Source organism: Zosterops lateralis (genome assembly GCF_965231275.1).
Source record: "Zosterops lateralis genome assembly, contig: HAP1_HAP1_SCAFFOLD_49, whole genome shotgun sequence".
Classification (NCBI taxonomy): domain Eukaryota; kingdom Metazoa; phylum Chordata; class Aves; order Passeriformes; family Zosteropidae; genus Zosterops; species Zosterops lateralis.
Genome location: NW_028154614.1, coordinates 407,897 through 435,798, shown reverse-complemented (window position 1 = coordinate 435,798; position 27,902 = coordinate 407,897). Strand labels below are relative to the sequence as shown.

General features: G+C 47.2%; 2 protein-coding genes and 1 pseudogene across 3 annotated transcripts in view; 1 reads left to right on the top strand and 2 right to left on the bottom strand.

The window, feature by feature from the left end:
- The window catches only part of LOC310923348, a 45,162-nt pseudogene extending 21,799 nt beyond the window's left edge, over positions 1-23,363 (bottom strand). The window contains exon 1 of the transcript in view: positions 21,705-23,363. The product of the transcript in view is annotated as an uncharacterized misc_RNA (transcript). The remainder of the gene's footprint in view (positions 1-21,704) is intronic.
- LOC310923362 (serine/threonine-protein kinase PAK 3-like) overlaps positions 1-27,902 on the top strand; it is a 288,333-nt gene that overhangs the window by 149,930 nt on the left and 110,501 nt on the right. The window lies entirely within an intron of this gene.
- LOC310923347 (leucine-rich repeat-containing protein 66-like) lies at positions 23,558-27,833 on the bottom strand (the record flags this gene model as incomplete). The annotated part of the gene is made up of 3 exons (XM_083885389.1): positions 26,945-27,833; positions 24,460-24,629; positions 23,558-23,932 (listed from the first exon to the last, which is right to left on the bottom strand). The coding sequence occupies exons 1-3, from the start codon at positions 27,438-27,440 to the stop codon at positions 23,558-23,560; spliced, it is 1,041 nt and encodes a 346-aa protein (XP_083741515.1). The 5' UTR covers positions 27,441-27,833.

Genomic DNA, 27,902 nt, shown 5'->3' with positions numbered 1-27,902 from the left:
AATGAGAGGTAGGCAAGGCAAGGCAAGGCAGAGGAGGGGAAGAGAAGCAAGGCAAGGGATGGCTCTGCAAGGCGAGGTAAGGGGGAGGTGGGCAGTGAAAGCAAAGGCTGATATTGGGACCCCTCTGGGTTTGGCTCCTGCAGAGCACACAGTGGGTCAGACCTTGGGCTGAGGGAAGGGGTCCCATGTAAACCCAGCAGAGGCATTGCTCTTTGAAGAGGGCATTCTGCAGGGAGAAAGGAGAAGACACTTTCCTGTGTCCCGAGATTCCCCCTCCTCCTTTGGCAGCCATACCCCAATCAATCAGTACCAGAGTTCATATGATCACTTCCATGCCAGGGAGCACAAGGCACTCAAAACTGAACCCTGCAGGAGCCCAGCCCTGCCTGCCCATTTTGAGGCTGTGGGGGAATGGAATTTCAGTATGAGTTGACCCACAATGATACTTTGCCACTTGTGGGTTTCTCACAGCCTTAGAAGTTGTGTGAGATCTCTGTCCCAGCACCTGCTCACCCTTCAAATGCACACACGTGCCTGGGGGCAATTCAGGTTCCCAGCAGTGGTGGCTGCTTCCCTTTGAAACAGGAGCTGTTGACTTCTCCTGTGTGCTTAACTCCCTTCTAACTATTAGAAAGCAAGTGAGTAAAGGAAATTACCCTTGAGGAAGGGGACCAGAAGCTTGAAAAAAGGATAAAATACATCTGAATTATGAATGAAATCTATTTCATTCATTTATTTAGTACTAATCTATTATTACAAACAAAAACATGTTTCTGAGCTGAAGCTGCTCACACCCTGGAAAGATTTTCCCATTGCTTTATTATTTAAAGACTGTCCCCAGCCTGTGGAGCAGCCCGGCTCTCTGCCCCTCTGCCCACAGGGCTGCAGCACTCCCAGCTCCCCCAGGAGCCACAAGAGGGTTGGCAGAAGGGCAGGTGTCCTCAGCAGTGACGGCACCACTGCACTGTTCTCCCTGCTCTGCCCCTGTGGAGACTCGGGAATGCCAAATCCCCCCAGGCTGCACATTCCCCAGCACAGGGACCATTCCCCTCGGGAGCAGCCCACGCCCAATTTGGTTCCGGGATGGGCTGGTGAGTCCTGTCCCAGGGAGAGGCACCCAGGGCCGGCTGCTGCCACTCCCTGCTCCAAGTGCCTCCTTCCAGCCGGGCTATGGGGCTGCTGAAGCTGCTCTGGGCTCTGCCAGGGCTCTGCTGGGGCTCAGCTCTCGGCCACGCTGGGCCTGCTGCCCATCACATTGCTCCAGGCACCTGAATCACACCGGGAAAGAAGGGAAACTTGCAAGCGAGTTCAGATTCAATAGTTTTTATTGAAAAAATCCTAACTAGCCAACAGAAAGCTGTTCTCAAGTGCTGCATCTCCTCTCCACCCACGTGTCCTGTCTCCTCTAGGCCAGCTCTTGTTCTCCAGTTGCTCCTTGCAGGCCACAAGGAGCCAGCAAACACCCTGTGTAGACACCATAGGCAGGTTTTAAATGCTAAGTTTATTTTATATTCAACTAGTTAATTTGGTATTAGACTTAACCTTTCCTCAAAAAATTGCCCAATTTTAGAATATTCACACAGTGTGAATTTGCCTTATTTTCTATGTGTTATGTTTACCTGAAGAATGTTTCGAAGAGAAACACATTTAATATTTTTATGTCTTCCCATTTTCATAAGGAAATCTGACTGGCTTTGTTTTCTTCTGGTACTGCAGGTTTCAGACCCATTCCTTGCAGTCGAATTGAAGATGAGTTTCATGGCATAGAATAGAAGAATCTACCACAGAGAATGAAGGGTAACAGGTTAAAATTAATCTTATTTGGATTATGACTTGTGCTCCTTATAAAAACCCTTTCCAAGGGCTGGGTTTTCAAGGTGGAGGATGAAGTACAGTGAGTTTCTCTGGATAATGCTGGAGCCCATCTCAGCAGATGCAGAAATGGGACAGAATCCAGAATTTGGAGTGTGAATTTTGGCTCCTGGCCCTGCCCCAAAGGAGAGACAGGATGTCCCCTGCAATGTCTGCATGGAGCAGACAGAACAGATGGGGAAGTGTCTGCAGGGCCCCTGGGAGGGAATCTTGGGGTTCCTGTCAGCAGGATCCTTTTGTAGCTTCAGCCTGGGCTGGGCAGCACTTCCATCTGCAGCTTCCATGTGCTGCTCCAGCAGCTGCTGCTGGGGACCCTGAGGGAAGAGGCCCCGGGAGGGATGGAAATGCTGCAGGGACAGCACCAGCCAGGGCCAGGAATGAGCTTTGCCTTCCTGGCTGGTGCAATGAGGCTCCTTTGGTGCAAGAGGAGGCAAAGATAAAGTCAAGTTCAACAGTTCAAGGAAAAATGTAGAAAATTGGAAGCCTCTAAAAATGCCACGCACATTCATCTGTTAGCTCTTCAGTGTCAGTCCTTGTGAAAAGCCTTTCCAGTTTTCCTTTGGATTCCAGGCTCCACAGCTGGGCTTCAGAGTTCAACTACTAATTGGTTTTTTCCAGGTTTCTAAACAGAATTTATCATCTCTTGTCATTTTTTTCTGCCTTCCTGACCTTGAAAAAGAGATTCTGTGCTCCTGTGAGGCACATCTGGAGGGGTGGTTGGCAACCATGGAATCCTCTGGGAAAGCACTTGATTGACTTCAGGGCAGGGCTGGAGAGCTCAGCCTGAGGACAGAACTGTTCCAGATGCCTCTGTCCATGTCCAGCTCCTTACAGCTGAGTCCCTGAAAACACACGGTGGTTTATAGGGATTTATTTTCCCCTCCTGTTCACTTGGAGATGATTTTGGGATCCTTTAGGGGAACATCTGACCAGCCCCTGTCCCCATTCCATTTTATTCTCTCCACTTTGGAGTTGGCCTGCTGGGTTTGACATGGAAATTGGTAGTGTCTCCCCGTTCTTCCCTCCACCCCTCAATTGTAACATGTATTAAACCCTGCAAATAGCCTCATTTATCTGATGGGGAAGATGCGAGGTGAAGAAAGTTAATAGGATTTTGTTTTCATGAACCCTGTGATGGTAAAGAAAAATGAGGTTTGTCATTTTGGTGTGGGGCTGGGTGTTGGGATTTGGAAGTTTATTTCTTGTTCTTGTTCTTATTATTCATTAGTATTACCTTTCATTGGTAAGACTTTTAAATCTTAGACATGATTAACAATGGCTAGATGTCACTCACTGGGAAAATTCCCTTGGTTTTCCTACCAAGATTAAACTGTACAGTCAACTCCAAGTAGCCAGTGGATTCGAAAGGTGGAAAATCCTGTTAATGGTGAGTTTGGTGTGGTTTGGAGCTGGGGAAGGGTCTCATCCCCTCCTGGAGGTGCCCCAAGCCCGCTCTGCTGCCACGTCTGCACTGGCGGCCCCTCAGGGCTGCCCTGCCCTGGGGACATGGTGGGACCCCCCTCCTGCCAGGGCTGAGGCTCCTCATGGCCCCTCACAGCCCTTCATGGCCCCACAGAACCTCTCCTGGCCCCTCATGGCCCCTCACAGCCCTTCATGGCCCCACAGAACCTCTCCTGGCCCCTCATGGCCCCTCACGGCCCTTCATGGCTCTTCATTTCCACTCAAAGCTCTTCATGGCATCTCACAGCCCTCACAGCCCCTCTTGGTCTCTCACAGCCCCTCATGGCCCCTCATGGCCCCTCACAGCCCTTCACAACCTCTCACATCCTCTCAAAGCTCCTCATGGCGTCTCACAGACATTCATGGCTCCTCATTTTCCCTCACAGCCTCGACACTCCCTCACAGTTTCTCACAGCCCTTCACATCCTTTCATGGCCCCTCACAGCCCCTCATGGCCCCTCACAGCCCCAGGCATGGGGCTCCTCCCAAAGCAGGAGGGGTCGGGCCCTGCTTGTTCTCCTTTCATTTCGGTCCCTTCCCAGCCCTGAGGAAAGAAAGGCTGCAATGGAGCCTTTCCCCAGCCTTTCCCTCTGGGTTCATTGCGGCTGAAGCTCTGTGCTGGCGCTGGCCCCAGCGCCAACATCCCCGCAGCCCCGCAGGTCTTTGGTGTCCCCCCGTGTCCATTCCCTGTCCCCGAGTCCCGCCCGGCTCTGGCAGCAGCAGGAGCCGCAGCGCAGCGGGCGCCGGCCCGGCCCAGCCGGGGCTCCCGGGCAGGAGCAGCAGCAGCGCCGGCCCCTTCCCACCTGCTCCTGCCTCGCCTTCCAAGGCCTTTGTCCACCTCAAGTCGGCACTAGAGCAACCATCACCCACCAACAGCCCTGATTGCTCAGGGCCCGCCTGTGCTGCCCTGACCCAGCCTGCAGAGAAAGAAAGGATCGGCTTCCAGCGCTCTTTTCAGCACTGTTTTACTCCCCCTGAGGTGACAGCAGGAGGTGCTGCTGCCTTTGCCTTGGCAATTGTAGATCATGGCTGCTCATGCCCCTCTTCTGGTGGCCACTTGAACTTTATCAGTAAAACTGCAATTGTCTTTTTTGATCAGTGCCACCCAGAGGTGCTTTTATGATAGGAAACTCTGGCATCATGAGCAGCAGATCTCCAAATGTTCACAAGTCCCTAACAAGCACAAAGTTGAGGAGAATTAAAGCCACACAGGCCACATTTGCAGCACTCAAACACAGCCCTGTTGCTGCTGCTGCTGCTGAAATAGAATCAAGTGACAGAGGCCATCACAGAAATTGCCTCTGCAATGTCAAATAAAATGAAAAAAATCCACCAGGAGAAAGAGAAACCAGAACTCCTCGACTGGCTGCATTGCTTCCTCCGAGCAGCAGCAGCAGCAAGTGGAGATGGGCAGAGGTATTTGCAGCTGCTGCTGATCCCAGCTGGAGCCCAGCCTGCTGCCCAGGGCCAGCGGGAACCTGAGCCCAGCCCGGGCAGCTCCCGCAGTGTCGGGAGCTCAGCACAGGCGGGGCCAGGCCCAGAGCCCCGGGCACGGCCGCCCATTGCGGGGCAGCGGCGCAGGCGGAATGTCCTGCGGCCCAAACCTCCTGCTCCTGCCACACAGCAGCGCCCATCCTTCTCCCCCTGCTCCTCCTCTCCCAGCACGCCACCAATTCCAGCTCCCAGGAGCCTTCCCAAGACAGGCCTCATGCTCCTGTTTCAGCCTGAGTGTCCCTGCAGAGGAACAGGGCATCTTTCAGGCACTTCCACAAGCTCAGGCTTCTCATTTCATGAGGCATCTGGGATGAAAATGGTCTTTTTCAGAAACACAACAGCAGAGGGAATGGATTAGAAGTGGTTAGAAAAAAATGACCCTTCTTCCAGACAAAGTTCACCAAGTCATTCTCCTTCTGAATTTCTCCTTTTCGGGTTCTTTCAGTCATCTCTTCAGAGTGGTTGAGCTTGTTCTGGTGCTTATCATGAACTGATTGCTCTTGATTTAGATCAATGCATGAGATGTAGAATCATCTAAACTGAACACAGAAACAAACTCCCTCTGTCATTCCATTTTCATCCTCTAGGTCACTTTCCAGGTGTCCATGGGCATGTTGGAATGATTATCACACAGCTCTCCACTCCTGGCTGCAGCCTCTGGAGATTCTTTCGCTGCATTCAGCCAGGCTTGCATTCCCTAACAATTCCTGGTACTGCATCATGTATTCTTAGAGTAGAACAGTAACAATGAAAACCTAACTAATGGAGCAACTCCCCAGTCCACAAGGAAAAGAAAGGACAAGTTGTCACGTTTTCCAAACATTCGACCTGCTTTCTTGCAAGAATCGTGTTGCACACACAGTATGGAAAGCCAAGAGAAGCTGCAGTTGGTGCCACATTTTGTGACGGAAGCTGCACCTCATTCTCCAGGGAAGGTTCTTGAAAAGAGCAGACAAGACTGTGAAGAAGATTGTGGGAAAACTGAAACAGCTTTCTAGAAGTGAAATGAAAATGGAAAGAAACAATCCAAGACGTTTTCTGCTATTGATTTCATGCTCCCCTTTTCCATGTCATCATACTTCTCCATCCCATTCATTCCAAATGGATCTCACCCCTAAGACCAATGACTTAGCAAGTTTTAGAGACTGTAAAATACCATGAGCTACACACAGTTTGCCTTCCCCTGTTCTTGTTGGAAAGCAATGCTGGAGCCATAAGTGCAGGGCTTGGGTCAGGCACCAATCCTCCAGGCAGGGAATGTGCCCTGACAGTGTGTGAGCCTGAGCAGGGCCAATGGCCAGCAGTGTTGCTGTGCTCGGGTTCCATGGAAGCATCCCAGGAGCAGCTGCTGAGGTCAGGAGCCATGGCAGGCACCAGGCTGCTCCAAAGGCCCTTGGCAGGGTGGGCTCCTGGCCTGGCTCTGTGTGCCAGGAGCCGGCAGCGCTGGGTGCAGGGAGCCCAGGGAGGGCACAGAAATGCTGGGCTGGGAAATGCTGGGGGGGCCAGCGAGATGGGCGTGTGCAGCCGGCCAGGGCACAGCAGCAGCACGCACAGGGGGCACAGCCTGCAGGACACATGGCCAAGGGCTGGGCAGGGCTGGCAGGGCCACAGGCACCCAGGCCTTTGTCCCCTGGGCTCTGGCAGTGCTTCTGGAGGCCCCACAGGAGGAACTTTCCTTTCAGGGCCTGCACTTTGCTCCTCCCTGGCCCCTCCCTGAGGAGGCTGGCAGGGCTTGCAGTTTGATGACATTTGTCCTTGCGGCCCCTGCCATCCCAGTGCCCCACAAAGAGCCCCGAGGCAGCCGGGAGGGACAGGCCCTGCTGTGCCAGGCCTGGGCTCAGGGCTTGGCCTTTCTGCTCCCTCCAGCCAAGCCAGGCCTTGCTCAGCACTGCAGTTCCTGCTGCTGTGCCCCAAGCTGGCTCGGCCACTGTTGGAAAGGGACTTGAGGTACCTCGATCCCCTCAGGGGGCACATGGGAGAAAACAACAAACTTCTCACCAGGGTGGAGACGAAATTTTAACTTGCAAACATCAGGCAATGAGATACTTGGAAAATCTTAAAGCATCAGGAATTCCAGTAAATCACTTCACAAAGCACTGACTGAGCAAACTCTAACCTGTCCTACTTACAGTTCTCCAGATTTCCAGAAGAGGAAGTCAGGAGAAAAGAGAGAGAGGGGAAGATCCACAGTCCCCCTTGGATCCAGCAGCATCTCAGCTGCTGGGAGCTCTGGGGCTGTGGAACATGTCAGTGTCACACCCGTGTCACAGCCTCACCTGCTCTGGCCCCTCTCACAGGTGGGGTTTTTGGGGTGCCAGGAGCTTGGCAGCCACTTTGGGGCTGGAGCAGAGGCTGCAGTGGCTGGGGCAGTGACTGCCCCACCTACGCAGAACTTGCCCTGGCCCCCAAACACACCCTGGAGATGTCTGGGGCCATTCATCATTTCTCTGCTCTCCAGCACCGAGGCAAGGGACTGTGGCTGCAGCTCTGAGCTGGTGCCCAAGGCAACCACCCCTGGCAATGGGGCTGCAGGGAGCTGCTCTCAGGAAACCCCTCCAAAGAGTTGGGGAGTGCTCTACAAGTGCCTCAGAAACATGGGATACTCCATGGAGTATGGAATATCCAAAACCCCTCAGTAATCGGTTCCTCCTCCTTTCATCATCCCCAGCCTTTGGCTGTCTCATTCCAGACCCCACCCCACCTTTCCAGTCCTAACCCAAACCCATCCCAACCCATGCTGGACATCAAGACCCCCTTCCCAAGCCCTATTTCCCCCATTTCCCACCTCCCAAACCCCATCTCACCCATCCTGCCCCACCCAATGCCCACTCACCCCTCCTTATTTGCATCCCACTTTGCCCAATCCTCTTCCAACCCCATCCCACCCTCGGGGGCTGTGGAATCAAGTATTTTGGGGTGGGATTGAGTAGTTTTCAGTGACATTGAGTGGTTGTGAGGTGACAGATCAAACCCCCTTGTCTCTTTGAACACCAAGACATGGAGAAAATTACATCAAATACCCCCCACACCCTCAAATGATCCAAAGTATCTCTCTGAATCCCAGATTTTCTTGAAACACTGGAAAAAAGTGAGGCTATAGATGCCCTTGATGAGTTTATTGATTTTTATCAAAATTTGTATATTTTAAAGGCATGGAGATGAATCAAAAGAATATTAGGGACAACCAAAGACAAAGACCACCAGCCTCGTGTCTTCCCAATAGAGATTACAGTGAATGTTGGTCACCAGGGCTCTGACCTACGTGGGTCCTCCAGTGGGGAATGGAGGAGGAGCAGACCATGAAGCTCTTCCCATAGTTGGGGCATTCACAGGGCCATTCCCTTATCGGTGACTCTGTTGGTGTCGGGTCAAGTGAGAGCTCCTGGAGAAGCTCTTCCCACACTGGGGACACTCGTAGGGCCTCTCCCCAGTGTGGATGCGCCGGTGCCTGATGAGGGTGGAGTTTCGCTTGAAGCCCTTCCTGCAGTCGGGGCAGCGGAAGGGCCTCTCCACTGTGTGAATCTGCTTGTGCCTGAGGAGATGGGAGCTGGTGTGAAACCTCTTCCCACACTCAGAACACTCATAGGGCTTCTCCCCAGTGTGGTTCATTTGGTGTCTGATCAGTTGGGACCTCTGGTTGAAGCCCTTCCCACATTCCCCACATTTGTATGGCCTTTCCTCAGCGTGGGTGTTCTGGTGGCGGATCAAGGTGGATCTGTTGCTGAAGCTCTTCCCACATTTCTCACACTGGTAGGGCCGTTCCCTGGTGTGGATCCTCTGGTGGCGGATCAGGCTGGATCTGTCACTGAAGCTCATCCCACATTCCCCACACTCGTGGGGCCTCTCCCCAGTGTGGATGCGCCGGTGGGTGACGAGGTTGGATTTGCGGTTGAAGCCCTTCCTGCAGTCAGGGCAGCGGAAGAGCCTCTCATCAGTGTGAATCTGCTCGTGCATGAGGAGATTGGAGCTGGTCTTAAACCTCTTCCCACACTGGGGACACTCATAGGGCCTCACCCCAGTGTGGATCCTCTGGTGTCTGATCAGGTATGACCTCCGGCTGAAGCTCTTCCCACACCATAAGCACTTGTGGGGCTTCTCCCCATCATGAAACTGCTCATGGACCAGCTCAGAGCCCTGGCTGAAGCTCTGTCCACCTTCCCGGCTTAGGGAGGGTCTTTCCTCCTCAGAGCCCCCTGGGATGGGTTTGGAGCCCCTTCTCCTGTGGGATCTCCAGGGCTTTTCCTCCCTGTTGGATTCCTGTGATGTGGAGCCATTCAAAACAGTCTCTTCCATAAGGTTCTGGTGTGGGAATTTTTCCTCCCTGGTCTCCATTCTCAGCTTCTTGTCTGGGGGAGGAAGGACAAGGAGAGGATGGGATTTGCCTCCGTGCCAGAGGGAAGGGGAAGGGGATCCCCTCAGTCCATCCCCGGCAGGACAGTGTTGGCAGTGCGGTTGTCCTGCAGCCGGGGGCCGTGCTGGACTGGGAGATGGAGCAGGAGAGAGGGGGAAAGGGGCACTGACTTTCTCCTCACCTGACTGGCTGTCCCGGGACATCTTCCACTTCCTTGCAGCCTCCTCCTCCACTTGGCCAATGCTTTGGAATGGGAGGTCCTGATTTGGGGTGAAAACAAGGGATCAGCACGCTGAGTTTAAGGTTTTGCCCAAGTCCATCTCTAGAGGTCACTGCCCATCTAGGGTCCAGAGAAACCTCCCAAACATCAACATTCAGCCCTGAAAATGCCTCCCAGCAGTTCCCCTGTCTCGGGTCTCTCCCCTTTGGTGTTCAGGGGTTCCCCCTGTCCCAGCTCCTGAGGGTCACACTTGAACTGGGGGTCCCCCGTCTACTCGGTCACTGCCCTCCCCCGGCTGCTGGGAGTCCCAGGAATATGAGAAGTTCCCCCCTTTTCCATCTCCTCACAGGGATGCAGGAGGTTTTTGGGATCCCAAGGTCCCTTCTCCCCTTATTCTCTGCTTTGGGGTGCAGGGGGTCCAAGGAGTCCCCCCTGCCCCTCTCCAGCCTGTTGAGGGTCCCGCCAATCGCGGCGCTCCCCCCTCTCTGGGCTCCCCACTTTGGGCTCCTGGGGGACACAGGGCTCTGCTCCTCCAGGCTGCCTCTGCCAGCAGCTGCCACTGGGACCCACCAATGTCCCCCCAAGGGGCATTTTCCACTCAGATTTGGAGTTCTTCATTCTCCAAACATCCCTCCCCCAAAAAAACCCAACCCAGGGACCCCCCAGGATATCTGGGCCCAGCTCCCCCTCCCTGGTCACCTGTGGGATGGGGGGTGATGATCCCACGGGTGGGGGGCTGTGAATTCAGGGAGTGCTCAACCTCATGGTTCCTTCTCTGTTAAGGGTAGAAGGTTCTTAGCTCAGGAACTGGCTGACCTCATTGAGAAGGCTTTAAACTAGGTTTGAAGGGGGAAAGGGGATGCAGCTGGGCTGCCGGGAAGAAGACCCAAGGGTGCTAAGCCTGAGTTAGGGGTGAAATCAGTAGCCCAGCTGAAGGGCATGTACACCAATGCACGTAGCATGGGTAACAAACAGGAGGAGCTGGGGATCATGGGGCAACAGCAAAGCTGTGATGTAGTCACCATCACAGAAATGTGGTGGGATGACTCACACAGCTGGAGCACTGCACTCCATGGCTACAGGCTCTTCAGAAGAGACAGGAAAGGGAGAAGAGGTGGAGGGTGGCCCTTTATATTAAGAAGGCTTTTGATGCAATAGGTATTGAAACTAATGAAGATTCAGTTGAATGGCTGTGGGTAAGATAAGGGGAAAGCCAACAAGGCTGACATCCTACTGGGAGTCTGTTATCATCCACCCAACCAGGAGGAAGAGCTGGACAACTTATTCTATCAGCAGCTGGAGAATGTTTCAGGATCATCAGCCCTTGTTCTTGTAGGTGACTTCAACCTGCCAGACATCTGCTGGGAACTTAATACAGCAGAAATGAGGCAGTCCAGGGAATTTTTAGAGTGCATGGGTGATAACTTTTTCTCACAGCTGGTAGGTGAGCCCACCACGGGAGAGACTATGTTGGATCTGTTGTTCACAAATAGAGATGGGCTGGTGGGAGATGTGGTGGTTGGAGGACGACTGGGGCAGAGTGATCATGAAATTACAGAATTCCTGATATTTGGTGAAATCAGGAGGTACATCAATAGGACTCTTACATTGGACTTCCAGAGGGAAGACTGGCCTATATAGGAGACTTATTCAGAGAGTTCTTTGGGAAGCAACCCTTAAAAACAAAGGAGTCCAGGAAAGCTGGGTGTTCTTCAAAACAGAGGTTTTGGGGGCACAGGAACAGACTGTCCCTGTGTGCCAAAAGATGAGTCAACGAGGCAAATGCCCAGCCTGGATGGGCAATGAGGCTTTGGATGAACTCAGGAATAAATAAAATATCATTTTTGGAAGGAGGGCCAGGTCTCTCAGGAAGTATTTAAGGGGGCTGCTAGAGAATGTAGGAAAAAAATAGGGAGGCCAAAGGACAATTTGAACTCAAAATGGCAACTTATGTAAAGGACAATACAAAAGGTTTCTATAAATACATTAATGGTAAAAGGAAAGGCAAGGCCATCTTTTGTTCTATATTGGATAAGGGAGGGAACTTAGTAACTGCAGATGAGGAGAAGGCAGAAGTCCTTAAAGCCTTCTTTGCCTCAGTTTTCAGTGGGAAGATGACTTGTCCTCAGGACAACTGCCCTCCTGGGCTGGTAGATGGTGTCAGGGAGCAGAATGGTGCCCCTGTTATCCAGGAGGAGGCAGTCAGAGAACTGCTGAGCCACTTGGATATTCATCAGTCTCTGGGCCCAGATGGGATCCACCCCAGGGTGAGGAGGGAGCTGGCAGATGAGCTTGTGAAGCCACTCTCCATCAACTACCAACAGTCCTGGCTCACTGCTGAGGTTCCAAGTGATTCGAAGCTGCCAATGTGACACCCATTCACAAGAAGGGTGGGAAGGAGGATCCCAGTAATTATAGCCCAGTCAGCCTGACCTCAGTACCTGGTAAAGGTAATGGAGCAGTTTATATTGAGTGTCATCACACAGCACCTACAGGATGGCCAGGGTGTCAGAGCCAGCCAGCTCTGACTGGAGGGGTGGGTCGTGTTCGACCAACCTGGTCTCCTTTGATGACCAGGTGACCTGCCTGGTGGATGCAGGAAGGGCTCTGGATGTCTGTTTGGACTTCAGCAAGGCCTTTGGCACTGTCTCCCACAGCACACTCCTGGATAAGCTGGCAGCCCGGGGCTTGGACAGGAGCACTCTTTGCTGGGTTAGGAACTGGCTGCATGGCCAGGCCCAGAGAGTGGTGGCGAATGGTGCTGCATCCAGCCGGGGACAGTCACCAGTGGTGTTCCTCAGGGGTCTGTGCTGGGGCCAGCTCTGTTCAGTATTTGTATTGACGACATGGATGAGGGTATTGAGTCTTTCATTAGTAAATTTGTAGATGACACTAAGCTGGGAACATTTGTTGATCTGTTGGCAGGTGGGAGGGCTCTGCAGAGAGACCTGGAATGGTTGGATGGGTGGGCAGAGTGCAACAAGATGGAGTTTAATGAGTCCAAGTGCCAAGTCCTGCACTTTGGCCACAATAACCCCTGCAGTGCTCTGGGCTGGGGATGGTGTGGCTGGACAGTGCCCAGGCAGAAAGGGACCTGGGGGTTCTGGTCAGCAGCAGCTGAACATGAGCCTGCAGTGTGCCCAGGTGGCCAAGAGGGCCAATGGCCCCTGGCCTGGATCAGCAATGGTGTGGCCAGCAGGAGCAGGGAGCTCATTCTTCCCCTGGACTCAGCACTGGTGAGGCCACACCTTGAGTGCTGTGTCCAGTTCTGGCCCCTCAGTTTAGGAAGGACCTTGAGACGCTGGAACGTGTCCAGAGGAGGCAACGAGGCTGGTGAGGGGCTTGGAAAACAAGCCAGATGAAGAACGACTGAGGGAGCTGGGGGTGTTTAGCCTGGAGAAAAGGAGACTCAGAGGTGACCTTATCACTCTCTACAACTTCCTCAAGGGGGGTTGCAGACAGCTGGGGGTTGGTCTCTTTGTCCAGGCAGCAACTGACAGAAGGACAGGACACAGTCTTCAGCTGTGACAAGGGAAATATGGGTTGGATAGTAGGAAGAAGTTTTTCACGGAAAGAGTGATTAAATACTGGAATAGTCTGCCTGGGGAGGTGGTGGAGTCACCATCCCTGGATGTGTTTAAGAAGAGACTGGATGTGGCACTCGATGCCCTGATCCAGTTGAGGTGTCGGGGCTGGGTTGGACTCAATGATCTTGAAGGTCTCTTCCAACCTACACATTCTGTGATTCTGTGATGGGACCCTGACTGGGGTTACTGGGAGCCACCAGAGCCACACAGGAAACCAGCTGTGCACACACTGGGAGGAACTGGGAAAAACTGGGAATGACAGGATGCATACTGGTGACAACTGGGAGGTACTGGCAGGGACTGGGATAAAACTGGGGGCAACTGAACCATGCTGAGGGAACTGGGAGTGCCTGGCAATGACTACAAGGGCAACTGGGATATACTGGGAGTACCTGAGACCATGCAGGTTGTGACTGGGATCACACTGGGAGCCACTGGGAATGTGCTGGTGGGAACTGGGACCAATTGTGAGTGACTGGGGCCCTGCTGGGAGAGACTGGCATCATACTGGGAGTGATGGGGGTTTTCTAGGGGTAACTGGGAGAACTGGGAACACAGCAGACAAAAGAAGGAGGAACTGGGAGCAACTGGGACCCTGCTGGGGGCAAATTGTACCATACTGGGGAATAATTGGGAATGACTTGGCTCATACTGGGAGTGCCAAGGAAACTGGAACCACACGGGGGTGTGTGGTTACTAATAAACCTCCCTCCCCCGCAAAAAAAGCAACCCAACACAAACAAACAAACAAACCCAAAAAAACCCCAAAACAAAACCAAAACCAAAACCAAAACCAACCAAACAAAACCACCTCCCGGGGACCCCCCCATGTCCCCCCGAGGGCCATCTGCGCCTCGCCTTTGGAGCCCTGCCAGCTCCAAACATCCCCCCAAAAACCCCAAGCCCAGGGAGCCCAAACCCGGGATATTTGGGGCGAGCTCCCCCTCCCCGGGCACCTGCGGGATGGGGCCGATGGTCCCGGGGCTGCTGCGGCTTCAGGGAGCGCTGGAGCCGCCCGCTCCCTCCTCTGCTCTTCTTCCTCCCGCTTCCCGCGGCCGCTCCGCCTCTTCCTCCCTCCCTCCTCCTCCTGCCCCGTTCCCGAACCCCTCGCAGCCCGCGGGACGAGCGGGGATGGAGCCGGGAAAGGTCGGAAGGCAGAGAGGGCCCAGGGGGATGCCAGGACTGGCAGTGACTGGGCTGTGCTGGGAGCACCTCATCACCCCCGTCAGGTGACATTTTATAGGAGACCCCCGTTCCAAGCCCCTCTGGGGGATGTTTTGCCCCCCCCGCCCCCCGGGGTGGATTTTTGGGATTCTCTCTGCCATGGCCACTTGAAGAGGCGCCTGTTTTGGGTTCCCAGGAAAACTCCCGTTCAAAGGGCAACACCACTCCCGGTGATTCCGGCAGCGGAGCCCCGGAGGGGGCTGGGGGTCCCAGGGGGGATTTGGGGGTCCCGGGAGGGTTTGGGGGTCCCGGGAGGGTTTGGGGGTCCCAGGTGATGCTGATGATGGTGATGGGGATGGATTCTCCGTTGGACAGGAGGTCACAGCTGGAAACCACCTGCACCCTGTGGAGACCTGGGAAGGAGGAGAGAAGGGACCCATGGAGTCGTGTCCCAGCCCTGTTGGAAAGCAGATAGAAATCTCCCAGGACCCCGTGCACACAGGCTTAGAGGCAGAAAAGAATGCAGGGGCTGCTTTGAAACCCTCAGGGAAACTGAGATCCATAAAGTCACACAGACATGAAGTGAGAATGTGAGTTTTAGTTTTAGGTGAGTAAAGATATGCCTTAAGTGCCTTAAGCAAATAAGAGACCGTATTAATTGATAGAAAAGCCCTAAAGTCCAGTTTAAAGTTCAGCAGCAATACCTTTTACAAAATAAAGTCCTAGATATAATATAAACCTAACAGAGTATTGCTGACATTGTCAGAAAGAATAGACAGGCTGTAGGCACAGGCCTTGTGTAAGAAATGATTCCCATTGTCACACAACTGTGTTAGACCAGGAGAGGTGCAAAAAGACAGGAACAGCATCGTGTTTGTGGCTGGTTGGATGATTTAGGAATAGAATTCATTGTATCGGGGCTGCTGCTGCTGCTTCTGCTTGGGCCATGGGGACACTGTGCTGGAAGGCATTTTGCATGATGGCCCGGACTGTAACAGCCTGACCTTGGTGAGGCTGATCCAGCCATGGCATAAACTACTTTTCCAAGCAGCAGCACCTCTCTTGTTCCTGGGCTGGCCGCTCCAACTTGACAGCTGTCCATCAGCAATGTGCCCGCTGCTCCTGCCTGCTGCCAGTCCTTCCCTGGCAGTGACAGCAGGAGCTGCTCCTGCCGCCGGCAGCTCCTGTGCCTGGAGTCCCTTCCCGTGCTGGCAGCACCAGCTGCCTCTTGCCTTCAGCCAAATGCCTGCCTGCACCTCGGCCTGCCTTTGCCAGCTCTCTTTTCCCAAGCCTTTGACTCCCAGGCTTCTGCCTCAGCCCAGGGACATTTGTTATTCCCATCACCTGCTGCTTTGACACCAGGAACCATTCTGGTTTGACCTAAGAGGTGAATCATGAAGATTGTGGTGCTTTCTTGTCCACAATGTCCTGTTAAGACCCAGAACACGTTGTTCTTACAGCTGGGATTGTGGCCGTTCCTACACCATTTATTCCACAGTGGATGAGTAAAGGAAATCTCTCCTTTTCCTTCCTAAGTTGAAGCTACAGCTTAGTGCAAGTGTGTGTTAAAAGAGAATGAATGCCATAATCCTCCTTTTCTTTTTTCAGTCACTAGTGAATAGCTCCCTGAAGGATACAGAAGAACTCAACAATGTTGTGCATACAATGAAGAAAAGACAACACAAAATTCCCTCTGGATGATGAGGTTAGAAAACCTGTTTTAATCTGTGTTTCTGTTTTAAGTCTGTTTTAATGTGTGTTTCTCACCACATCTACTTAAACTAACAAGAAATTAGGCTGATTTTCTCCACACTGAGGCAGTTTTGCAATGAAGCAGCAGCGTGTCATGATGCTAAATAAGAATCTGGCATTACCTCTAATGGTCACTGCTGCAAAGTGTATCAGTGCACAGCAAGGCAGACTGGGTCATCACAGTTATTCCTCCCCTCCCTTCCTGCACATCCCATTGTCTCCTCTGCAGAAGACACAGGCTATGAAAACAAGGCAAGGTTGCTCCCTCTTTTTCTTCTCCCACAGGACTTGTCAGACACCATGTTTTTTCAAAGCACTGCAGGTGCCCCTCCCCAGCTTGCTTCTTTCTCATTCTCCAAAAGAAGAGAGCTGAAGGAGTTGGAGGCATGTGAGTGCCTGATCTCTCTTTCCCTCTACAGGCTCTGCCTCCCCAAGCCCTGGTTCCCTGCTGTGCTTTGGCATGAGAGCCATTCCAGCCCCAAAGACAAGGGCAGTGGAGTTCAGCTGCAAAGCCTCTCTCTGCACTGAGATTGCTTTGAGCCTGCAGCCTCCATGGGCAAGGGCTTTGTGGGAGCAGGGCCAGCACAGCCTGTGCCCTGCACACAGAGCCAGGAAAAGGAGCAGATCCTGCTGCCTTCTGCTGCTGCTGATCCCAGCAGCAACTCCCCTGGCAGTTCCTGCAGGGAACTCCACCCCAAGGGCTTCCATCCCTGTCGTGCCTGGGAGAACTTGTTGCTTCCCAGTTGTCCCCCATCCCTGTGGATTGTGGAGCATGTCAGCACAAGCGTCCCTGGCCCTTCCTCCCTGCCCAGCCTGCAGCAGTCCCAGTCCCTGTTGCCTCCCCCTTGCTGCAGCTCCTTGGCCAAAGTGCTGCCAAAGGCAGCGGAGCTGGCTCAGGATCCCTGTTGGCTCCTGGGCTCCAGGATGACCTTCAGAGGGACACTTGGAGCGCACTAGCGTCCACCGAGGGTCACCCAGCTGGAAAGCAGCTTGGCAGAAAAGGGACTGGGGGTCCTGGTGGACACCAAGTCAGAGCTGAGCCAGCAACAAGTCCTTGCTGTGAAGAACGTTCCTGGACTGCCTCAGACAAAGTATTGCCAACAGGCTGAGTGATGATTATTCCCTCCTACACAGCACTGGTGAGGCCACACCTGAGTACTGTGTCCAGTTCTGGGCTCCCCAGTACCAGAGACACTGTGACATTCTGGAGGAGGGTCCAGTAAAGGGCCATGAAGATAATGAAGGGGTGGGAACTTCTCTCCTATGAGGAGAGGCTTAGAGCTGTTTAGCCTGGAGAAGAGGTGGTGCTGTGGAAAGTCTTACTAAAGTATTTACCTGTCTGAAGGGAGGGTGTGAAGAAAACAAAGACTCTTTAGTCAGTGCCCAGTGACAGGACCAGAGGCAAATGGGCATAAACTAAACATAGGAGGCTCCATCTGAACATCAGGAACTGCTCTCTTTTTCTGTGAGGATTGCCATGCATTTTTACAGAGTCTATCCTTAGAGATACTCAAAAGCCACCTGAACATGGTCCTGAGCAACTGGCTCTAGGTGGCCCTGCTTGATCAGGATCATTGGACTAGGTGACCTCCAGATACTGCTTCCAACCTTGGCTTAAAATTACTTCAAATGAATGTATATACATTGCAATTAGAATATTGTAATGCAGAACTGATCCTGAAGAAGTTTTTCATTGCATTTGTTTCTGATGAAGGCTGTTGCTTATCTCTGTTTTTCTGAGCGGGTGAGTCACAGTACCATGAAAAAAATTACTGCTACTATTCAAAAAAGTTTATTTTGTTGGTTTATGTGTAGGTTAAATGTACCTGTCTTCTCCTTTTATTTTAGGGTTATTTTCCAGCCCAATTATCAGCATATTCAGGAAAGATTGAAATGCTTTGTACCTACAGCAAGTAACTTGATGATTATCAAACTATTATAAGTATGTGTTTGAAAATGAGATTTTTACTTCATTCTGATTACTGTATTTGAAGTTCTTGATATGCTTTTCTGTATTTTTTCCTGTCCTGATTCACCGTATGAGGGATTCTGTGTCCTGTTGATTGTGGAGCTCGGCAGGCCATTGCCCTGTGAGAAGGGTGTGTTCAGACTATTGCCAACATCCTCTTGGCTGATTCCTCATGCTTCATTTACAAATATATACAGCGTACATTCAGGCACCTTTTTTTATTGAGCTTATTTGTGACTTTTTACCCACAGTCAACTGGGGTAGTAGCACCAGTGGGATCATGGGATTCCTACTAGTATAGGTGTCCTAGAAAATTCTCAGTGGCCAAATAAGCTAACCAGTTTTCAGTGTGAACAAGATACAGTGGATGAAATGTAAAGAAAGAAAACTGAGGATACAGTCTTGGGGTCCGTCTGTGTGAGACTGTGTAACTAATTGATATAGAAGGGCATGCGAACATGGGGTGGGTAGGGAGGAGCAGAGTATGATGAATACTGTGTGGAAGTCACAAAAAATACAAAGGTTTTGTATTAAAGAGCAGTTGCTAATGAAATGAACTAATATGAAGGAGAAGCAGCGGAATGTTTGGATTTGAATGAAGATGTGGTGGTAATAATGGAGAGATGAGTAGCAAAGGACAGTGGCAAGATAAGGCACAGGTACGAATGAATACTTTGCCACATGTTAAAATCCGACTATAAAGGAGTGAGTTTACTTTGTCTGACAAAGTAAACTTTATGGAATAAAGGGAATCTTAGAAATCCTGCAGCTTCTCACAAGTGGTGTACTGTCTGCCTCACCTCTGAAGCATTCTCATGGTCAGAAAAAGATGAGAAAAATAATATTCCAGTATATATTTTGAAATCCTGTTGGACTGTTGCACAAGGAAATGACAAAACATTTCAGTATATGAGATATCAATAGAGCACTAGAGTGGATTTTTTTCCCCTGTGATTCACAAAATTGCCTTACTTGTATAGTTAGATTTCTTAACATGTTAGCAGCTGCAACAGCCAAAAGGTGACAGGCCTTGGAAAACTGTTAATGGTGTTTGAAGACCCATAGATACCAAAATACCAAGTCAGTGCTTTTTTCAAGCATTGCGTTTTTAAAGTTGTTTTGACCACAAAGAATTAGTGTGTATAATGAGCTTTAATGAAAGCTGGCAATGGCTCTTTGTTCTTAGTTTTTTCTTTAAAGGTAGTTTCAGTGATGTAGTGTGCCATTGGACTTGCTCGTCTTGTGATGGAATTGAAATGTGTTCCTTTTGTTTGGAGTTTTAGGAGTTAATTGTGTCTCTGTGAGAGTTTTCCCAGAGTTGTAGCCAGCTTCCTGCATTTTCCTAGAGCTGAGTCTGCTCCCTTTCATGATGACATTTCCCTTCAAGGACTGCATCAGTGGTACTGAGTCTGTTGAAAGGGCCTTGGGCTATATACAGAGATAATTTTACCTTACATTTGCTATCTTTTGGCTACTGATGTTCTAAAATAGCAGTTTTGAACTGCTCTTGATTTTCCTCTCTTAAGTAAAATTCTCAAGTGGGTATAGGATCCTTTGTCTTTTTTTTTTAAATTACCCTGCCTATGTCACCACATCTGCAAACTTTGGGTGATGTCTCATTATAGCTACATTTCTATAACTGATGTTTCTGCAAGAATTGAATTCTATTCTGTTTCTTTGAGAAAGGTGGTTTTCTCTCTTCTGCCAGATTAAAAAGAAATTTTTGAAATGTAATTGAATACTTATTGGACTTTATTTATCTTTGCAACACTGGGAATTCAGAGACAATCCACAAATCTGTCTCAAAAAGCAGGAGACAGTAGTATGTACCATTTCACTGTATAGGTTGAGTCCCATAAGAAAACACAACAGTATATAATGTATATTTCCATTTGCATTTATTTTAGACAAAAGGACAAAAGAGTGAGTATCTGAAGAAAATTCCAAGGGAAGTGATATATTAGTATCAACTACCAATAATGAGAAAGTAAATATAATTCAGCAACAGCTTTATTAATATTCTAGAGTAGCTTTTTATAAAGTCTGTTATTGGGTTTTTTACGAGTACCCTTCTAAACAGAAGTAATTTCACTTTAAAACAAAATAATGTTTGCACCTGCTGTAATGACATAAACACTGGGGGAGCTTAGTATTACCATTTTGTGTTTCAACTATTGAAGTTTGTTCTTCTGCTTTGCAAAATATTAGCAAATCCATCAAATGCTCTTTTCTTCTTAACAAAAAACTGTTCCTGTCCTGAATCTGTCTGACTTCTTTGGTTGAGATTTTCACTGGAATTTTGGATGTGTTCTACAGTTGTATCAGAATGGTTCTCCAGTTCTGTCAAAGTAGTATGATCCTTCATCTTGCTGGAATCAGTGCTTTCAGAGATTGTATTTCCTGTAGGCTTTTGTGGGAAGGAACATGAACTGTATGGTGTACTTTCATTGAAGAAACCTTGTGGGATTGAGAACGAATATGTATCCTCATCATCACTCTGATCCAGTTGGAAGTGATCATCTGTTGTGAATTCTGAAGAATTACAAAGATGAAGCAGATCTGCCGTAGGATTACAAGTCTGCATTTCATCAGGCAGACTGCAGCTGCTGGTATCCTGTAATTCTGTGAATCCATCAGAATTTTTCTCATCAGAACCTCCTTGCATTTTATCTGCACAAGCCTGCTTCACCTGTGGTAGCAAGTCATCTTGCTTTGTAACAAACATGAAATGTTTTTCAAATGTGTGTTCAGGTAGCAATTGAAGAGATGATTCTTTGCTGGAATGTAGCGGTGATGGTTCTTTTACAACTTCATTCAAGCCAGTATCAATAGGAGCAAAAATAAAGCCACTGTCCTCAGATGTACTCATGTTTCTTCTTAATGTAATGTCTGCTTCGCCATCATTCTTTTCAGGGGACTTCCTGGCTATGTCCTCATCTGTACTTCCTGCTGGTGCATTGTCTTCTGTACTTCCTGCTGGTGCATTGTCTTTCTGTTCCGTGTGACTGAAGCTGAGGGAATGCTGTGGTTCTCTGGGAAGCAGAGACAGCTGCAGTCCATCCTCTTCAGAAGTTTTCTCTGTGTCATATGTGGGAAAATGTTTTAACTTAAGTACCGTGTTACCAAAATCTGTACTTTGACAGTAGAGAGAATCAGAAATAGAGTTTTGTGCTGTTGACTCTGCATTAGTAAAATAATCAAATGTATCTGGAATTTCTTGACTTGAAGAACTGACTGTATCTGGATCTGACACACTTATGTGACCACTGCATTTATCAGAATGAGGGGATGCTGTTTCATACATGGTGGTGTCTGATCCATAATTAATAGTGGTTTCAAAATAATAGGCACTGTTCTCTTCTTGATTTTTCCAAATCTGCTGAAGTTCAGCAGTAATGGTTGGAGACTCTGGCGGTGTTGCGAACTTCTCAGTTCCACTGTCTGTATTCGTTTCATCTAGTGATGACTGATAGACTGGCAGGTTGTCACTAACATCAGGCTGTTCCAGTTCAAAGTCTGCTAAAGAACTACAGTCACTCATTGTGAATGGAATCCCTTCAGCTGAAGAGCTGTCACCAAATACATCAGCTGAAGCATTTTTTTCATCTGAATATATCGTTTTACAGTCATGCTTTGTAAGGGGAGAGTTTTCTATTATTTCATAGATGCTTAAATTCTCAATATCTGCATCTCTTCTGGAGCTACTGGGTGAAATAAAATGTACAATATCACTAGGTATACTTTTGTTGCCATTTAGACCAAGTTGTTCTTCACGGCTTTGCATTCCCTGCCTAAATTTTCTCGTGTGCCTGGGTTCATTATGTGAAACAATACCTTTTCTTTCTGGAGCACTTGGTGTAGCTTTTGTGATCTCAGACTGCAGCAGACCAGAGTTGTTTCTTACTTTCCTGTTTGGTGTTTGTGCATTGCTGTTCCGGTAATCTGTCCTTAAAAAAAATAGTCCAGTATCATAAATATCTGTACTTTCATTACTGTCTATACTAGTTTGGACTTTTGGAAACACTGGTATTTTCTTCATGTTGATCTCAGTATTGCTTGGTTTCTGGTACTCTGCTTTGGGATTTGGTGAATGTACACCATTGCCAGAAAAATTTTGATACACAGTAGAAGTTTCTGTAGGAAAAATCTGTGTGTTTCTTAAAGAACGCTCATCACAAAACAATGTATTATGCTATGTATTTGTTGGCTTGCTTGCAGAAGGCTCTCTGCTCAAGGTTTCATCTGAAAAAGCCTGATTAGAATATGTCTGTTCTGAACCTGAATTTTTGTTCCTGCGCATGAGTCTCCAAAGTCTTTCCAGGTAGGGTCTAGCAAAAGCACCCAGACAAAAAGCACAAAGAAATGTAATGACCACAGAGAGGGAGACAGCCAGTGCAAAGTTTGGCTGTGTTTCGTTCTGCCTAAAACCAGTGTTAGTGTCCCTGGCTTTTCTAACCAACAATGCTGAAACTTCTTCGTTCACCTCTATACTGTAAATGAGATACTTCTCTTTTGTTGTATTGAAAAGACACAAATATAATCCTTCAGCAGTTTTCTCAGCATTGTGTACCACTAAATTATTCATTTTATCCAGTGTCATATGAGGAAGACTCTGATTTTTTGAAATTCTGCCCTTAGGTGTCCACCAAGAGATTCCATTGCCTGAAATGAAAGAAAATACAAACTCAGTCTTTGTTAAAAGCATAGTGTACTTGGTTTGCAGGGTCCAGTGATGTTTTTAAGAATGTACACTGGACTATCTCTCATAATTTTAACCGTTTATTATAAACCCCATTTTCCTTTTATCCATCCCGAATAATTTGACATGGTACAAAGCCTGTTAAACCATATCGCGGGCCTGTGCCCACTGCCTGCCATCTAAAAACACACTACATACGGGGTCTTAATTGCAGACTTTACAATTTGTATTTTTGGCTTTGTCTTTGGAACAGCTTTTGTTCCCAGCTAAGTTTTGCTGCAGTCCAGTGTGCTGATGTTTATCCAGGTTTTTGTGACTCTTTTTGTAAACAGACAAAGCAGGTGGCATTTCTGATATTTTCTTTTGGGGATGAAGTATTCCCAGGGGAAAGCCTTACCACCTCCAAGTGCTATTAGCCCTTTAAAGTTAAACCATTTTGCCTTATGGCTCGTGACAAATACACCTTCTGGTCTAAGTTTGGTCTTAGTTTTCAATCTGTGTGGTAAATCTTGGCTCTATAGGTTTTGTTACTTATACCCTCAATGATCTCTATTAATTTTAAATGTAAGCGAAGTGTGTGCTACGGTAGCTGTATGTTTTTAGAAGAAATAGAAATCTTTTTTCTCTGCAAATAAACTTTCATTTTATTTTGCTCTAGCTGAACACTGAAAACTGTTGCATCCTTCTTGGTTTTCTACATGCTTCAGAAGTGCCATCCCATTATTTGGCCCTTTGTTCAGTCCAAAATGAACCAATACGTTTGCAATGCATTACTTACTGAAACTTACTTGTATATTAATTGGCATCACTTCCTCCTTTGATGTAAGGAAGGAGATCAAGACTCAGTAAACCTAACTTTAAAATATTCTAAGCAGAATACTACTTTCTTATGAAAGATTTTTGCATGTTAAACTGTTACTTAGTAATTTTTAAACAGTGTCTTTAGAAACATACTTTTAAAAACCAGATTTATTTGACTATTCTGCATTCATTTGGATTTTAGCAGCATTTGGATGGAGTGCCTGATATACATACCTCTTATGTTGTCCAAGTTACAGGTCAGCACTGATGTCCCTTTTGGGACTGTGGCCCTTTTGACCAAAACTTTGTCCCTGCAGTTTAAATGGAAACTTGAAAGATACAGCAGAGGTTTCTGGGAGTTGTTGGCAGACTTATTGTATGAAAGGCTCCATTTTTTCCTTGTGGAGTCAAAGACAAAATGAAATAAATGTTTAAAAGCATTTAGCCTGCAGTTAAATATCCAGGCATTCTTTGACAAATACACTTCAAGTTGAAAAAAGTTCAAACTGAGTAGTATCTGTGGTAGAGGGATTGTCAGAGCATTTCCACGGAGATCCAAAACCTATTTGGAAATAATTCAGAATTAATTTGATAAGGCTCACAATGGAATCCTTATTCCAACATCTTACAACAGTGTTTTAGTGTACAAGCACTTCTGTAGTTCTATGAACAATACATCTGCTTAGGATTTCAATAATGTTGATCTAAGCTTTTTAATGCAGATGAAAAGTTTAAATTGTGGTGTTTAGAATTCTCCCATTGTAGACTTACCTTTGTGTGAATAGAGAGCTGCAGGGCTCTTGCCATGGAAGGGATGGAGGTAGAAGGGGACATGTATGTGTTTAAGGCAGTTATAGATTGGTTTGTGGCATAGAGAAATTGTGAATTTATGGTTGTATCTTGTACATTTTAGCATGTGTTTTCCTACATGTAAAAAGCAAATATAAAAAAATATTTTCACCATTTGCTCTAGTTTTTTATTTATACACTAGTATTATAATAAGAATCATATAATCATGCTTAATAGTTGGTAAATAATATCTTTAATGATTAAAATAAAATATTCTAACAGTTGTATTGCTTTACAACCTGTAATTTGTTGAGATCTCTGAAGGCATCTGGATGAATTTTAGTTATCTTGTTGTTTCGCAGGTCAATGTCCTTCAGCTGTGAACAGTTTTGAAAATCTTTTGGGTCAATATGTTGTATGGCATTGGATGACATATGGACAGTTTGTAAAGACTGCAGGAGGCCTAGTCCTAGGAAGAAAAAAAACCTATTTTACATTTTATAGTCTTGTTTTCCCAACTGCATCAAGTGTCTTTATAAAATGCTTTGCAACAAAATTCCTTCCATTCCACTATTGCAATGAGTAGCTGCAGCCTTTGTGTTATGCCTTTCCTGATCAGTGGTTGTCCCATTCTAAAAGCTGCATAGAATCAACAGCTAGCACATTAAAATATTCCGTTAATGAATGTCTTAAAAACTGACACTTTCATAAAAGCACTAGCATTTCTTTGTGCTATCAAAATTATTTTGATCTCCGTACTTTGCACAAGCTTCTCTGGAGAACTAGAGGTAGGAAAGGAATGTGAAAAGGGTAAAATATATTGAGTTGACAAGTTCCTAATATGTTAATTGTAAGTAAAAGATAAAGATGAAAAAGGTGATACAGTATCTCCTATCCATTTGCATGGGTGGTTTCATGGGAGTTTTTCATCTGTGGAATTATTTGAACTATATTCTTAGGATGTAAAAGAAATGAAAACAAAACCATGTTGTTGCTTGTGCCCGTCTGCCTGTGAATTATGAAGCATGGCAGTATAATCTTCAGTGTATCCTAGTTACAATAACATCCACGTTACATCAGAACACTTGATAGCTGGAGACACCTCATTTTTTTGAGGTGCTGCGAAGGCAGCCCTGAAGCTCCAGCCTGCAAGGCCCAAGGGAGAGGCAGACGTTTGAACACTCAGCATTCCCACTGATGATGAGTGTTCAGCACCACAGTGTCACGCTGAAGTGATTTTTGGGCATTGTTGAGAAGCTGCTACTTCTTAACAATTTTGCCCTTGGTGTCACCTTGTTTACCAGAACTAGCTTTTCTCAGCCAGCAGCTCTGTTTGCAGAGTAATTGATCTTCGGGTTTATTGTGAAAAGCAGAGGGAATGATTCATTCCTGGTATAAAACTAGAGGTGGGTGATAGGAAAGGCATACAGAAGTTCTGTAAGTTCATAAATTCATCACTGCACCTGTGTGAGGAATTGTACTGTGGCTACTTCCCTGAATTTAAGCTTGTGCCAAAAATATACACTGGTATGGCAGCAGCCTCACTCCTGGGGAGCTGGGAGAAGGGTTTCTCTGTGGGAAACCTCTGCTGTAGAACTGCTGTTTGTGTTTTCTTTCCAGAGCTTAAACCTCAGAATTTTAGTGAAGTATTCTGGACAAGAAGAATGTTTTGAACATGTATTTAAATGAATATAGGATTAAAGTATAACTTAAAGTATGGTGGTACCATGCACAGCAATGTGAACTTAAAAAATTTGAGTCTCTTATAGAAGAGGATTCATCTGACTGACCTTCTAAGGCATCTTTTAATGGGCAGTCATATTTATCTATAAAACCAAATCAAATCTTCATCAATGTATTTTATAATGTAAGGTTTTTATACTGTCTATATAGATACCTTGTCTGTACAAGCACTACAAAATCATTAAGTGATATGGGTTTTCTTTGTGCCAGAGAATTATTTAACAGCATAAAAGGAGAACAGAACTTTTATGACCCTGTGTAGGGGAAAATACATTATCATCTTTGCGTGACTTTGTGGGGTAAGTGGTATTTTTGTCATCACTTGTCCTGTATTTTCAAACTCTAATGAATCTGATGGTGTTATCAGACATCAATAAATTCAACATATTGTATAGGACAGCATTGTTCATCTGGTAGCTTCTGCTTCATTTAAATAATTTGGCCACTATGAATCATCCCTGCATAAAGGTTAAGCTCCCAGCATAGTTCAGTGACCAGCAAAGCCTTTCTCAAAATCTCTTGAAACCTTACAGCCCTCTCCTGTTACACCAAGGTGTCACTGTGATTGAGTATTAAAGGTACTGAGCAAAATTGTTTGGAATGAACAAAATATATTTTCCTGTCTCTGAAATACTGAAACTGCAGGAAGTTTTATTTAATAGTGTTGATTTCCTTCTGAAGGGTAGTATGAAATTCATAGTCTGTAATTTTTTTGACCTTTAAGGTTCACAACTGGAATGTGGAGGCTGATGTTTTTCCAAAGATCCTTATTCTCCTTTCTATACAACAAGCAAGAATACTGCTCCAGTTATATTTGACTACTATTAACACAGTACAGTTGCTAAGACTATTAAAAAACCTAATAAAGTAAACAAACAACTGATTTACTTCTACCTCTATATTTGCCAGTGAAACTTTCCCTCACCTTAAGCATAATAAATTGGGAAAGTCACACTCTAGATTCAGTAAGGTATAGAAATTATATCCAAAACCAACCTACCCCTTGGGAGTCAAGTCCTTAAAGATTTTTGAAATGCTTACCTCTTGGAACTGTATTAAGATTATTTCTTTCAACTGACAGTACTTTCAAAGCAGGCAGGAGACGATCAACAATGCTGTACTTTTTAGACCCGTGTGCAGGTGTAGGCATATCCAGTGTGAGGGTGTGGATGGCATTACCATTGAGGTTTAGAGTTTCTAAAATGGGTAAATTTGTACAAGTAGTTAAAGTGAGTTCGGAAAGCAGGTTGTTACTGAGGTTCAGGTGTTTTAGCATCCACTCTTCATTTCTTCCATCAGAGCACACAAAAGTTCTAATATTACTGTAACTCAAATCAGCTGTTACTGCTGTTTTTGATATATCTTCTAGAATAGTAGATATTCTGGTAAAAGAGCAATTCAGTAAGAACTGCCCATCCCAGTGGCACTCTGAACGGTGATGTGTAGCAGGAAGAATACGCTGTGACTTGGTTCCCACTGATCCAGGAAGATTAAAGTAAAGGACCACAGCTATGACATGCAAGTGAAGGTTATCCATAGTATCTAAATCTAAAATGTAGAATTATGGTTAAATTCAGCACAACAAGAACAGAAAGTAAATGTAGTTTGACATTTAAAAAAACATTTTAAAAAATCAACACCAAATAACCACAGCATTACCAACATTCTGCATTAAATAGAATGGAGTCTTATTTTCAAAAAGTACATTAATAAACTGGTAACCTCCCCCTCCCTCCATCTATCCCAAAAAACAATTAGAACCTTTTTTTCTTTTCCAGCCTTTTGTCGAGAAACACAGCTTCTTGGGAGCTTGAGATCTAACAACAGTGGAGACTTTTGAACTCTGCTTCAGGTACTGCACACAATTACACTAAGCAAAGTCCACCACATACAATCTATGACAAAGGGGTGTGGAACAATTTTTATACTTCCAGTTTCTTACACATTCTTCATATTCTTAAAATAAACACTTCTGAACAGCAGCTGCATTGTAAAATTT